At 42.6% G+C, this 13093-nt stretch overlaps 1 protein-coding gene across 1 annotated transcript in view; it reads left to right on the top strand.

The window, feature by feature from the left end:
* Window positions 1–294: 294 nt before the first annotated feature.
* LOC129841177 (thioredoxin reductase 1, cytoplasmic-like) overlaps window positions 295–13093 on the top strand; it is a 29067-nt gene continuing 16268 nt past the window's right edge. The window contains exons 1-8 of the mRNA XM_055909328.1: window positions 295–691; window positions 893–953; window positions 2989–3098; window positions 4142–4249; window positions 4783–4855; window positions 11219–11341; window positions 11650–11792; window positions 12258–12373. Of these exons, the coding sequence (XP_055765303.1) occupies window positions 575–691; window positions 893–953; window positions 2989–3098; window positions 4142–4249; window positions 4783–4855; window positions 11219–11341; window positions 11650–11792; window positions 12258–12373 (851 nt within the window). The 5' untranslated portion in view covers window positions 295–574. The remainder of the gene's footprint in view (window positions 692–892; window positions 954–2988; window positions 3099–4141; window positions 4250–4782; window positions 4856–11218; window positions 11342–11649; window positions 11793–12257; window positions 12374–13093) is intronic.

The raw sequence follows: 13093 nt of genomic DNA, 5'->3' as shown, positions 1-13093 counted from the left end.
GATACCAAAGATACTGTATATAATGACGAGATGTTTGTGTCTCCACCTTAACAAAAGGATTCGTTGTCCACAGAGCGGAAACGGCGGGCTGTCAAACTCCGATACAACTCCGATATAAACAGTACACCCGTAACAACCTAAGCATTACGAAAATAGCTATACATGTTTATATTTACTAAATTCGACACTCTCATTGTCACCCCCCATACAAAAACTCATCACTCGCTTAATAATGAATGATCTGCTTAACGTGGACAGATTTTGGGCTGGGTAAACCCTCTCGCTTCGCCTCTTCCTCTCTGACCTTAAACAAGATTTACGCAAGACATTTCGCGGGGTTGATATACCGGGCGGGTGCTGAAACGACATGAGGGCAAAAGTTGACCTGTTGGAATTAAATCTAGCTAACAAGGTAGTTTCTTTCTATCTGTGATTCGCAACAACAACTACTTGAGAAATCGGACTTGCTGGGTCATCGTTTAATAGCTAGATTGCGTGTTTCGCTCCGCTCTTTCCCATTTTTCTCATACGTTCAAGCTTGCCAGGAGGCAAGCCAGGCGAAAATAGTCCAACAATGCCTCCCATCGACACTGACTCTGGGAGGAATCAACTAAAATCTCGGATACAGGAGCTTATTGATTCAAACCAAGTGTTGGTATTCAGTAAAAGCTACTGTCCATTTTGTGTGAAAGTAAGTCCAACATATTTGTTTTTACTTTTTGTCTACCTATCTTGCTAGCTAGTTAGTAGTAGTCGGTTACTTGCTAGCTCCTGACAGAACTAAGTAACGTTAAATGACTACAGTAACACGCTGGATAGATAGATGGGTAACGTTAGTTAATCCAGCGAAGATAAAACGGGATTCAAGCAGCATATTTGTTTTGCTTTCCAGGTGAAGGATCTGTTCAAGGAACTGAACGTGAATTGCAATGTGGTGGAGCTGGATCTAATTGGTAAGGAATTGTTCACAGGAAGTGGTGGCAAGCTTCTTTCTGTGAAGGCCGATGTACAGCATTCAAAAGTCTGACATGTAGTTCTTTGTTATATGACCAGTATTTTTCTAGCCTCAGTAAAGTTGGCTATACGTTTTGGGATATCATTGAATTGGCAATGGAAGTTCAAAAGGTATTACGTAGTACTCTACTAAGGATCCACGCCTCCAGACCAGTTGCATGGTCATGCTGTCACTCAGTCAGTGTGGACTATCAAGTGCAAGGGCTAAATTAGTAAATTAAAATTAACTTGGGAAATGTTGATGGACCATACACATTTGCAATATGTCTTTTGAATGGTGAAACATACAAATATGTACAGGATCTGTTATTCTAGTAATGGGTTGTTTCCTCAAGCTCACCGTAAAGCTGTTCCTTATTGCTTTATCTGATATTTCTCACTTGTTAATGGTTGATCAGAAGGTTAAAAAAAGGCTAATGGGTGCCTTTTAATAAAATTATCGTTGTTTTTACTTGCATAGTCAATATGTTAATGTTTTACCACAGAATACACTGTCAATGTTTGTTAGGGCCACCACAAAATGTGCTGAGTCACTCCCTCAATCTCTTTCTCTCCTCTGGATGCTTGGCCATTTTATCTCTCACCGGTCACAGCTGTTCTGGTAAATACACACTGGGCACTACATAAATTGCTCTGGAAAATATACTTAGAAAAGATTGCCAGTACTGAATTATGCAGTGTATTTAAACTGTTTGTTTGCAGAACAGACCCAAAGTGACATTTACATCAGACTGAACCCACTGTCAGCACTTAGAATTTAAGTTGTTGTATGTTTTACGTTTACTGCTGACCCCAATTAGTCGACTGGCCGATTGTTTGTTCGATAGGCTGTTGGTCGAGCTAGATTTGTTTTAATCGAGCAGAAGCAAATGTGTATTAAAATATATTTTTCATAACACACGGGACACCAGTCTTATTCGACGACGATCTTGGTGTACTAATCGATTGCGGAGGCCGTGGGGATGGGGAAGTCCAAGAAGGGGGAGTGTGGCTAAGATGCCCAATGCACCTCTCTCTCCAGAATGCACTCTCTCTTGCCAATTTGTGCACATTCATTGTTTCATAAGTTCATTTGTGTGAATTGTTTGCATTTGACTGTCAGTCTCAATCAGTTCCACATTTACATATCACCAGTAGTACATTTACTGTTAATTCCTATATATTCTAATCTACAATGTTTGTTTTGCTAGTTTCTGTTAATGCATTCAATATATTATTATTCCAGTCTTTTACCATTCTCATTGAGTGGACATGTTTGCAGAGTGCACAGCCTATACTACTCAAGTTTTGATTTATTTCATTCCATTTGTGAATTTTGTCAATTTATTAATTGCCTTTTGTTTGGAGCGCTCCTGTCAGTGTTGCGTTAGGACGCGCACCTGATTAGGCCTATAGGCTACCTGGCCTGCGCACAAATATAGGCGTATAAATGTGCCTATTTGGGGATCTGATAGTATTTCCGATTGAATTAACGCATCACCACTAATCCGCTGTAGAGCTTCTCAAAGTAATGTTTTCTTCACCTCAAACAGCAAGCAAACTTCGTCTGTTTTTACATCATTGAGAATGACAATACATCCTCAATGTATTTGATAAATCTTTCCAGCTCTCTCCCTTTCGATAACCATTTGGTGTGAAAGGGAAAAATGTAATTCTGATCCATTGGAAATGTCATAAAATAGGCCTACCTGATTACTTCTTATCCCTTGGGCAAATAGCCTACAGCTTGGTCTGTCCTGAGCTCACTGGCACAGGAAACTGAGGGCCCAGAATATTTCATAAAATGTTGCAAGTTAATAGTTGATACAGTGTTGCAAGTAGTTTTCTTTGTCAGGGACACCTGTAATGTTTATACATGTACTGTTTGTATGAATGTCACGTATAATGACCCTAGTGTACATGACAAAGATATGAATGGTTCATTTCATATACATTTAGCTGCTACTCTGCTAACATCTCTTAACTGTTGTCTAGAGGATGGATCAAACTATCAAGAACTCCTGCTTGAGATGACCAGGCAGAAAACTGTCCCCAATGTCTTCGTCAACAAAACCCACATTGGCGGCTGTGACAAAACAATGCAGGTATGGATCGACGTAGCGTAAGATTTCAAGAACAACTTCACTGTCATTTCACTTGTGTTTTTGCAAATGCCACCAACCTTCAGACTTTTGGACTTATCCTGTTTTGATTTACATTTTAGTCATTTAGCAGATGCTCTTATCCAGAGTGACCTTAAAGTAGTGAATGTATACATTTTCATACCCCCTCCCCCCCATATTGGTTCCCAGTGGGAATTTAACCCACAACCCTGGCGTTGCAAGCGCCATGCTGTACCAACTGAGCCACACAGGACCCATAACTCAAACTTCTGCTGAAATGTCAGGTTTTGGCAAAGAAAGATACATTTACATTTGATGTCATAGGTTCCCCTTGCATTTTAGCATGTGGTAAATTATGCCCACTGCAGGCTTTAATTGCTTTGTAATATTACTGAAGAGTGTCTTTGTCCATTTGCCAGAAACAAGGGTTGAGTGGATCTATTTGGGTCAAGTGTGGTTATAAGAGCCTGTTGCCACTGCCAAACTTCTATTTACATAAAAACGGCTACTTAAGAACACCCAAATCTAGAGTCTCCTCTTCCCTCTACACTGAGCTGCAATTAGCTCATGAAACTATGTTTTTGTCTTTTCATGCGTTGCATAAGAGGGCACTTTGCCAGCATGACACAATAGCTTATGCTTTACTTGAAGCCACCGACACATTCTCCTTCAGTGTGTAATGTTTTATTATCCTTAAGATGTACATGCGTTCTGTCTCCTGCCCTTATCATGGAAATGCGGGTTTAGTTCCGTCGAATGCATTTTATGTGGTATGAAGAACACCCCCTCCGGCATGAATGGTGTCGGCATCGCTGTTGAATGTAGAATAACCTCACAGCCATGCACATTTTTGAATAACACCTTTTTTTTCGGCATCATAAATCAGCATGTCGGGTGTCCTTACTGCATTACATTAGTTTTTTCCCACCACAAGCTGAAACATGTTTGTGTGCCTTTTTTAAAGATTCTGTTGGGTTAATGTTGTTCTTGCAATGGTAGCTGACCACCTGTCATCCTCTTCTCAGGCCCACAAAGATGGCATCCTGCAAAAGCTACTGTGCGGGGAGAATGAGGTCTACGAGTATGACCTCATCGTCATCGGGGGCGGATCGGGAGGCCTGGCCTGCTCAAAGGTGAGAGCCTCCCAGACAGTGCATCTCAAACCAAGAATAACTACAGGCCTGCACCTTTTCAAGTGATGCGGCCCTTGAAGGAAGGCTCTAATGTCTGAAAACTTTGCTAGCTGTCCAGTCCTTGCTTCCTCTGTCCTTGTTTCCTCAATTCCTCTCAAAACGGATTGGAGGAGAGGATCCAAGGTTTCCCTCAAACCTTCTCTAATGAGCTTTGACTGCTAGTAATGTTTTCAGACTCTGCGAAATGAAGTTGCCACAGGCAGCGCCGCAGATATTGAGATGAGCGAGATGCAAGACTTCGCTCTCACACAGTAACACACACAGTATCTGCGCATGGGCACGTGTTCGCTTCGCCCTGTTCAACTGAATGGTAATCGGGGCACCAAAACAGTTTAGAAGTTGAGCCTCGAGCTTCAACGGTCTTAGTTGCGGAAATTGACCCTCTACCCTGTTTATTTTCTGAGTATTGCTGAGTACCTTTTAATCAAGTTGTCTAAATGGACGTCTGCCCTCTTGTGCTTCTCATGGGATAGGAGGCAGCGACGCTGGGGAAGAAGGTGATGGTGTTGGACTATGTGGTGCCCACGCCGAAAGGGAACAGCTGGGGTGAGTAGGGCTTCCCTGGCGTACTCCTTACGTGTCACTCTTCTTCAACCAACGTTTCATTAACTTTTAGGGGTTACCGAGTTCATGTTTACAGTTATTTCATTCAGATTATCTAAAGATTTTATTGACGTGCAATGGTAATTGTATTACTTTTACGTGATCGAGAACTACACTACATGACTAAAAGTATGTGGACACCTGATCGTCGAACATCTCATTCCAAAATCATAGGTGTTATAATATGAGGTTGGTTCCCCCCTTTGCTGCTGTAACAGCCTCCACTCTTCTGGGAAGGCTTTCTACTAGATGTTGGAACATTGCTGCGAGGACTTGCTTCCAGTCAGCCACGAGCATTAGTGAGGTCGGGCACTGCTGTTGGGCGATTAGGCCTGGCTCTGTCGGCGTTCCAATTCATCCCAAAGGTGTTGATGGGATTGAGGTCAAGGCTCAAGTTATTCCACACCAATTTCGACAAACCATTTCTGTAGGGACCTCACTTTGCGCATTGGGGGCATTGTCATGCGGAAAAAGGAAAGGACCTTCCCCTAACTGTTGCCACAAATTTGAATACACATTAGAGGTCGACCAATTACGATTTTTCAGCGCAGATACCGATTATTGGAGGACCAAAAAAGCCGATACTGATTAATCGGCCTATTTATTTATTTATTTTTTGTAATAATGACAATTACAACAATACTGAATGAACACTTATTTAAACTTAATATAATACATCAATAATATAAATTTTGCCTCAAATAAATAATGAAACATGTTCAATTTGGTTTAAATAATGCAAAAACAAAGTGTTGGAGAAGAAAGTAAAAGTGCAATATGTGCCATGTAAAAAAAGCTAACGTTTAAGTTCCTTGCTCAGAACATATGAAAGCTGGTGGTTCCTTTTAACATGAGTCTTCAATATTCCCGGGTAAGAAGTTTTAGGTTGTAGTTAGTATAGGAATTATAGGACTATTTCTCTCTACGATTTGTATTTCATATACCTTTGACTATTGGATGTTCTTATAGGCACTTTAGTATTGCCAGTGTAACAGTATAGCTTCCCTCCCTCTCCTCGCTCGAACCAGGAACACATCGACAACAGCCACCCTCGAAGCAGCGTTACCCATGCAGAGCAAGGGGAACAACCACTCCAAGTCTCAGAGCGAGTGATGTTTGAAATGCTATTAGCGCACACCACGCTAACTAGCTAGCCATTTCACATCGGTTACACCAGCCTCATCTCGGGAGTTGATAGGCTTGAAGTCATAAACAGTGCAATGCTTGAAGAATTGCAAAGAGCTGCTGAAAAACGCACGAAAGTGCTGTTTAAATGAATGCTTACGAGCCTGCTGCTGCCTACCACCGCTCAGTTAGACTGCTCTATCAAATATCAAATCATAGACTTAATTATAATGAATGTTAGCAGGCAATATTAACTAAATATGCAGGCTTAAAATATATACTTGTGTATTGATTTTAAAGAAAGGCATTGATGTTTATGGATAGGTACAATGGTGCAACGACAGTGCTTTTTTTGCAAATGCGCTTGTTAAATCATCACCCGTTTGTCTAAGTAGGCTGTGATTCGATGAGAAATTAACAGGCATCGATTATATTATATGCAACGCAGGACACGCTAGATAAACTAGTAATATCATCAACCATGTGTAGTTAACTAGTGATTATGTTAAGATTGATTGTTTTTTGTAAGATACATTTAATGCTAGCTAGCAACTTACCTTGGCTTCTTGCTGCCCTCGCGTAACAGGTAGTCAGCCTGCCACGCAGGCTCCTCGTGGAGTGCAATGTAAGGCAGGTGGTTAGAGCGTTGGACTAGTAACCGGAAGGTTGCAAAAACGAATCCCCGAGCTGACAAGGTAAAAATCTGTCATTCTGCCCCTGAACAAGGCATTTAACCCACCGTTCATAGGCTGTCATTGAAAATAAGAATGTGTTCTTAACTGACTTGCCTAATTAAATAAAGGTGTAAAAAAAATATATATATATATACCGATTGTTATGAAAATTTGAAATCGGCCCTAATAAATCGGCCAGTCCGATTAATCGGTCGACCTCTAATACACATAATGTCACTGTATGCTTTAGGGTTAAGATTTCCCTTCACTGGAACTAAAGTGCCTAGCCCGAACCATGGAAAAACAGCCTCAGACCATTATTCCTCCTTCACCTAACTTTACAGCTGGCACTATACATTGGGGCAGGTAGCGTTCTCCTGGCATCTGCCAAACCCAGGTTTGTCCGTTGTACTGCCAGGTGGTGAAGCGTTATTCATTACTTCACTTTCCACTGCTCCAGAGTCCAATGAGCTTTACACCACTCCAGCCAACACTTGGCATTGCGCATGGTGATCTTAGGCTTGTGTGCAGCTGCTCGGCCATGGAAACCCATTTCATGAAGCTCCCGACGAACAGTTCTTGTGCTGACGTTGCTTCCAGATGCAGTTTGGAATTGTGAAGTGAGTGTTGCAACTGAGGACAAGCAATTGTAAAAAAAAATAAAAAAATACGCGCTTCAGCACTCGTCAGTCCTGTTTGTGAGCTTGTGTGGCCTACCACTTTGAGGCTGAGCCGTTGTTGCTACTATACATTTCCACTTCACAATAACAGCACTAACAGTTGACCGGGGCAGGTCTAGCAGGGCAGAAATTTGATGAACTGTCTTGTTGGAAAGGTATCATCCTATGACGGTGCCACGTTGAAAGTCACTGAGCTTTTCAGGAAGGCCATTCTACTGCCAATGTTTGTCTATGGAGAGTGCATGGCTATATGTTTGATTTTATGCAACGGGTGTGGCTGAATTAGCCGAATCCACAAATTTTAAGGGTTGTCCACATACTGGTATGTACAGTTGAAGTCGGAAGTTTACATACACTTAGGTTGGCGTCATTAAAACTTGTTTTTCAACCACTTCACAAATTTCTTGTTAAACAAACTATTGTTTTGGCAAGTCGATTAGGACATCTACTTTGTGCATGACACAAGTCATTTTTCTAACAATTGTTTACAGACAGATTATTTCACTTATAATTCACTGTATCACAATTCCTGTGCCTTTGCCTTTAAACAGCTTGGAAAATTCCAGAAAATTATGTCATGGCTTTAGAAGCTTCTGATATGCTAATTGACATCATTTGAGGCAATTGGAGGTGTACCTGTGGATGTATTTCAAGGCCTACCTTCAAACTCAGTGCCTCTTTGCTTGACATCATGGAAAAATCCAAATAAATCAGCCAAGACATCAGAAAAAAATTGTACAAGTCTGATTCATCTTTGGGAGCAAAAGGTACAACGTTCATCTATGCAAACAACAGTATGCAAGTATAAACACCAGCTCTGTCAGGAGGAATGGGCCAAAATTCACCCAACTTATTGTGGGACGCTTGTGGAAGGCTACCCTAAACGTTTGACCCAAGTTCAACGGAAATGCTACCAAATACTAATTGAGTGTATGTAAACTTCTGACCCACTGGGAATGTGATGAAAGAGATCAAATCTGAAATAAATCACTCTACTATTATTGTCACGATCGTTGGAAGCATACTCGGACCAACGTGCAGCGTGATCGGACTCAGCTTGGACAAAAGAGTAACCACCTGATTTGACACTAGAATGTGTTCAGAACTACACCATCTTGCCATACCAAGGTGGTACAGAACAGACATGCAGCCTCAGAAAAGCCACACCCTGAAACTAGACATGTTCTGTAACACAAGAGAAAAGGCAGTATCTTACCTGTAAGGTGTAACACAAAACGGAGAAACAAGTCCAGGATGGCCCCTCTCAAGAAAATGATACTGCCACGCCTGGAGCTCATGGGAGCTGTGATTGGAGCGAGACTAGCAAACAACCTGACCACACTGAAAAATGGTACAAACACAGATCAGTGTGGACAGACTCGATGATTGTGCTGCATTGGATTTGCAGTTCAGCTCAAATGGAAACCGTTTGTCGCAAACAGTCCTTGACCAACCGAGAGTCATGGTCACCCAATGAAGGGAAAACAAATCCAGCCATTCTCCCTAAGGAGGACAAACTGTTCGAAACTTTAGAGCCAGCTATGGTGGAACGGACCTAGCGATCAGTCAGAGGAAGCTAATGATAAGGTTCCGGAAGAGGTGATCACAGAACTTTAAAAGTAATACATTTTTTTTATTCTCCCATTTTTCTCCCCAATTTCGTGGTATCCAATTGTTAGTAGTTACTGTCTTGTCTCATCGCTACAACTCCCGTACGGGCTCGGGAGAGACGAAGGTCAAGAGCCATGCGTCCTCCGAAACACAACCCAACCAATCCGCACGGCTTCTTAACACAGCGCGCATCTAACCCGGAAGCCAGCCGCACCAATGTGTCGGAGGAAACACCATGCACCTAGCCACCTCGTCGTTAGTGCGCGATGAGACAAGGATATCTCTACCGGCCAAACCCTCCCTAACCCGGACGACACTAGGCCAATTGTGCGTCGCCCCATGGACCTCCCGGTCGCGGCCAGGTGCGACAGAGCCTGGGCTCGAACCCAGCGTTTCAGGTGGCACTGCTCGCACTGCGCCACCCGGGAGGCCATGATCACAGAACTTAAGTCCGGTCACTGTAAACAACACACATCACTGAACCATTGTTGGAGCTCGAAGGGTACAGGAAACAAAGTGTTCAGAGTGACTGCCTGGATATAGAGATTCACAGCCAATGCTCATACAAACACAGACACAAGGTGAACTGACTGCTGACAAACTGTTTGAAGCAGAAAAGTACTGGCTCAAAGTCACATGCGTTTCAGTCAGGAGATCAAACTGCTGAAGGCAGGAAAACCTAAACAATGACTGTGAAATCAAACAACTGAAACTGTTCCTGGACAAGGAAGAACTACTCGATGTAGGAGGAAGAATGCAACAGTCCAACATCCCATCCAGAGAGCACCACCCATGGGTTCTGCCACAGCAAACCCAGATACTCAGAAATGCTGATGTAGTACTATCATGAGAAGGTGATGCATTCTGGAATATCAGTCACTCTAGTGCAAATCAAAGATACTCGATCTTGCGTGCTAGTCATGAGCACCATGGCTAGATGCACAGTCTGCAAGCGATTCAAAGCAAAGGCCGGACTGAAGGTCACTGTGCTTTTACCAAAAGACAGAATAACTGAATCCCCACCACAGATGTGGATCTTGCAGGACCGTTCCACGTGAAATCAAATAGTTCTGTGAAGAAGTCCTACATTGCGCTGTTCACTTGTGCTGTTCCCAGAGCAATAGATTTGGATCTGATCTCAGGTCAGTCAAGAGACATTTCATGTTAGGTTATGCAAAGTAACCCATTCTGACAATGCAAAGATGTTCAAGGCAGGTGGTCTGGACTTGAAAGATCTGTAGAAATCATCTGCTAAATTACAACAATGTAAATGTAATGTGCACAGTCCTGACGGGTTGAAGCAATCCTAATCTCTAGGCCTCTGACCTTGAAGTACAATGAAGTGATTGAACCACAACTCCTGACACCAGCCCACTTCCTGGCGCCCAAGCTATTTCCGAATGATGCTCAACAAGGTAGGAAAAGACATGCGGAGACTTGTGACCAGCTTCTGGAACAGCTGGCGAAGAGACTACTCGCTGGACTTAGTCAGCACGCAGCCCCCACACTAAAAGTGGGTGACGTTGCACTCATCGCAGAAGATGACACCCTGACAAACCTGGAAACTAGGGAAGATCAAGTAACTTTTTCCAGGCCCAGATGGCCTAGTTAGGTCATGTTCAGTTTGTGCTACCTCAGGGACTTTGGGGGGGGGGGGTTGTTCTAACTTGAATGGGTTACGGAGTTAAGTTTTACAGTTAATTCATTGAGATTATCTACAGTTATTTACAGATGTACAATGGTAATTGTATTTACATTTCATGTGATGGAGATAGAGATCTATCTGTTGTATTGGATTACACTATTGACTGCAAGTACCAGAATGGATTTGTGACAGGAAGTGATGAGAATGCTCCAGTTATAAACAAGTGACGAGTGATTAGCCTGGCTTGCGCTAACAACCTTCTTTTATTGTTTTGAACTGTCTAAAGTGGTGAAATGTAGCGTTAACAAGTACTATAAGCTTTCATCTTATACCCGACGTCCCAAGTCATTACTTTGAAGATAGTTATACTATGTTATGAGCGTGTGTGTCTTCGACCTAACTTGTAGTTGTTTCAGACATACAATCTTACAGAAACTGCTGCAGGGCCATCGACGCATAAATCAAAATAGCTAGCAGATTACCGCTGTTTTCAGTTGCAACATGTCTGCATGTTTCAATGGGATCTAAATGAAATCTCCAAATGTGTGATTCTGTATGTGTCCCTGGACAGGCCTGGGTGGAACGTGCGTGAACGTGGGATGCATCCCCAAGAAGCTGATGCACCAGACATCCCTGCTAGGGACCTCCATACAGGACGCCCGCAAGTTTGGCTGGGAGTTACCCGAGGAGACAGGTAGCGTCTGTTAGGTTACTGTGTCTAGTTAGGTTACAATGTCTGTATTAGCCACTTGGAAATCATGCTCAACGCATGGCCTCATCCAAAGTTGTATGCTTCTAAGGATATTTGGAACAGAGCCATGGTCAGTGCTAGGCATGAAACATGAGGTGTAAGAGTACATTTTTTTTCGTTTGAAAAAATAAGAAGTCAAATAGTAATTCTTCAAGCTGAGTACTTTTTCAGTAAGGGTAATAAATGACTAAATAATTTATTTATTTTTAAATACATTTTTGTTGACTTTGTCATTCTGGTCTGGTTCCCAGTGAAGCACAACTGGGAGACGATGAAGACGGCAGTGAACAACTACATTGGCTCGTTGAACTGGGGCTACCGGGTGGCACTGCGCGACAAAAACGTCAACTACGTCAACTCCTACGCAGAGTTCATCGAGCCACACAAAATCAAGGTTGGCACCCTATGAATTTATAAGCAAATGTCTAACCATGGTTATTTTCTGATGCGTTTTAATTTTTAATTGACTTGCCTTTCATTTTCATACTTAATTTACTACCTTCCATTTTCATACTGAATGATTGTCTTCTAATGGGTAAAATTGATGTGAACTTTTTTTTTTTGATGCACAGCACAATGTATTCTGGAACTGGATAGAGACTGTGTTAGTTCCTTGGCTTATCGTAAACAAACCCCAAAGATATGTAATGACTCTGTACAAACACACAGCACAACACTTAGTACAGCAGCTAATGTCCCTCTCGTGGACGGTTTCAAACCACACCCTTGAATTGATGCATCGATTAATTTAAACCATACTGTAGGATTGACGCAACAGACTGGGATACGCAAGGGGACTTTTAACGACTATTCTTTCGGTGTGTAAGAGAGCGTTTGACACCCTACTTCCCCTCCGCAGGCGACCAACAAGCGAGGAAAGGAGACCTTCCACACAGCAGCTAAGTTTATCCTGGCGACGGGCGAGAGGCCGCGTTACCTGAGCATCCCCGGAGACAAAGAGTACTGCATCACCAGGTGAGACCAACCCCCTCCCCCACTTGCTCAGACGTTGCATGCATCAACCAATGGTTGTGTCATTGACTGTGCCATCGGACACCCGATTGCTATAACATATGATGTGGGTAGCTGATAGGTAAAATACCTATCCAGATCTGGCATGCATCGGCAACACCTGGACAGAGTAATTATTTAACCCACAATCCAATTTGACTGCTGTTCAGCCAGGGGAAAGCCCTCATTATTCAATCAACACAACAAGATACAGTGTATTCGGAAAGTATGCAGACCCCTTGACTCTTTACACATTTTGCCTTATTCTATTTTTATATATATATAAAAAAAAAAATCTCCCTCATCAATCTATGCACAATACCCCATAATTTTTGCAAATGTATTAACTAAAACTGAAATATCACATTTACATGAGTATTAAGACCCTTTACTCAGTACTTTGTTGAAGCACCGTAGGCAGCGATTACAGCCTCGATTCATCTTGGGTATGACGCTACAAGCTTGGTACACCGGTATTTTGGGAGTTTCTCCCATTCCTCTCTGCAGATCCTCTCAAGCTCTGTCAGGTTGGATGGGGAGTGTTGTTGCACAGCTATTTTTCAGGTCTCTCCAGAGATTTTTGATCTGGTTCAAGTCCGGGTTCTGGCTGGGCCACTCAAGGACATTCAGAGACTTGTCCCGAAGCCACTCCAGCGTTGTCTTGGCTGTGTGCTTAGGGTCATT

The sequence above is a fragment of the Salvelinus fontinalis genome, chromosome 3 (assembly GCF_029448725.1).
Source record: "Salvelinus fontinalis isolate EN_2023a chromosome 3, ASM2944872v1, whole genome shotgun sequence".
NCBI classification, from domain to species: domain Eukaryota; kingdom Metazoa; phylum Chordata; class Actinopteri; order Salmoniformes; family Salmonidae; genus Salvelinus; species Salvelinus fontinalis.
The sequence above is the reverse complement of the archived record's forward strand: the minus strand, read 5'-3'. Positions and strand labels throughout refer to the sequence as shown.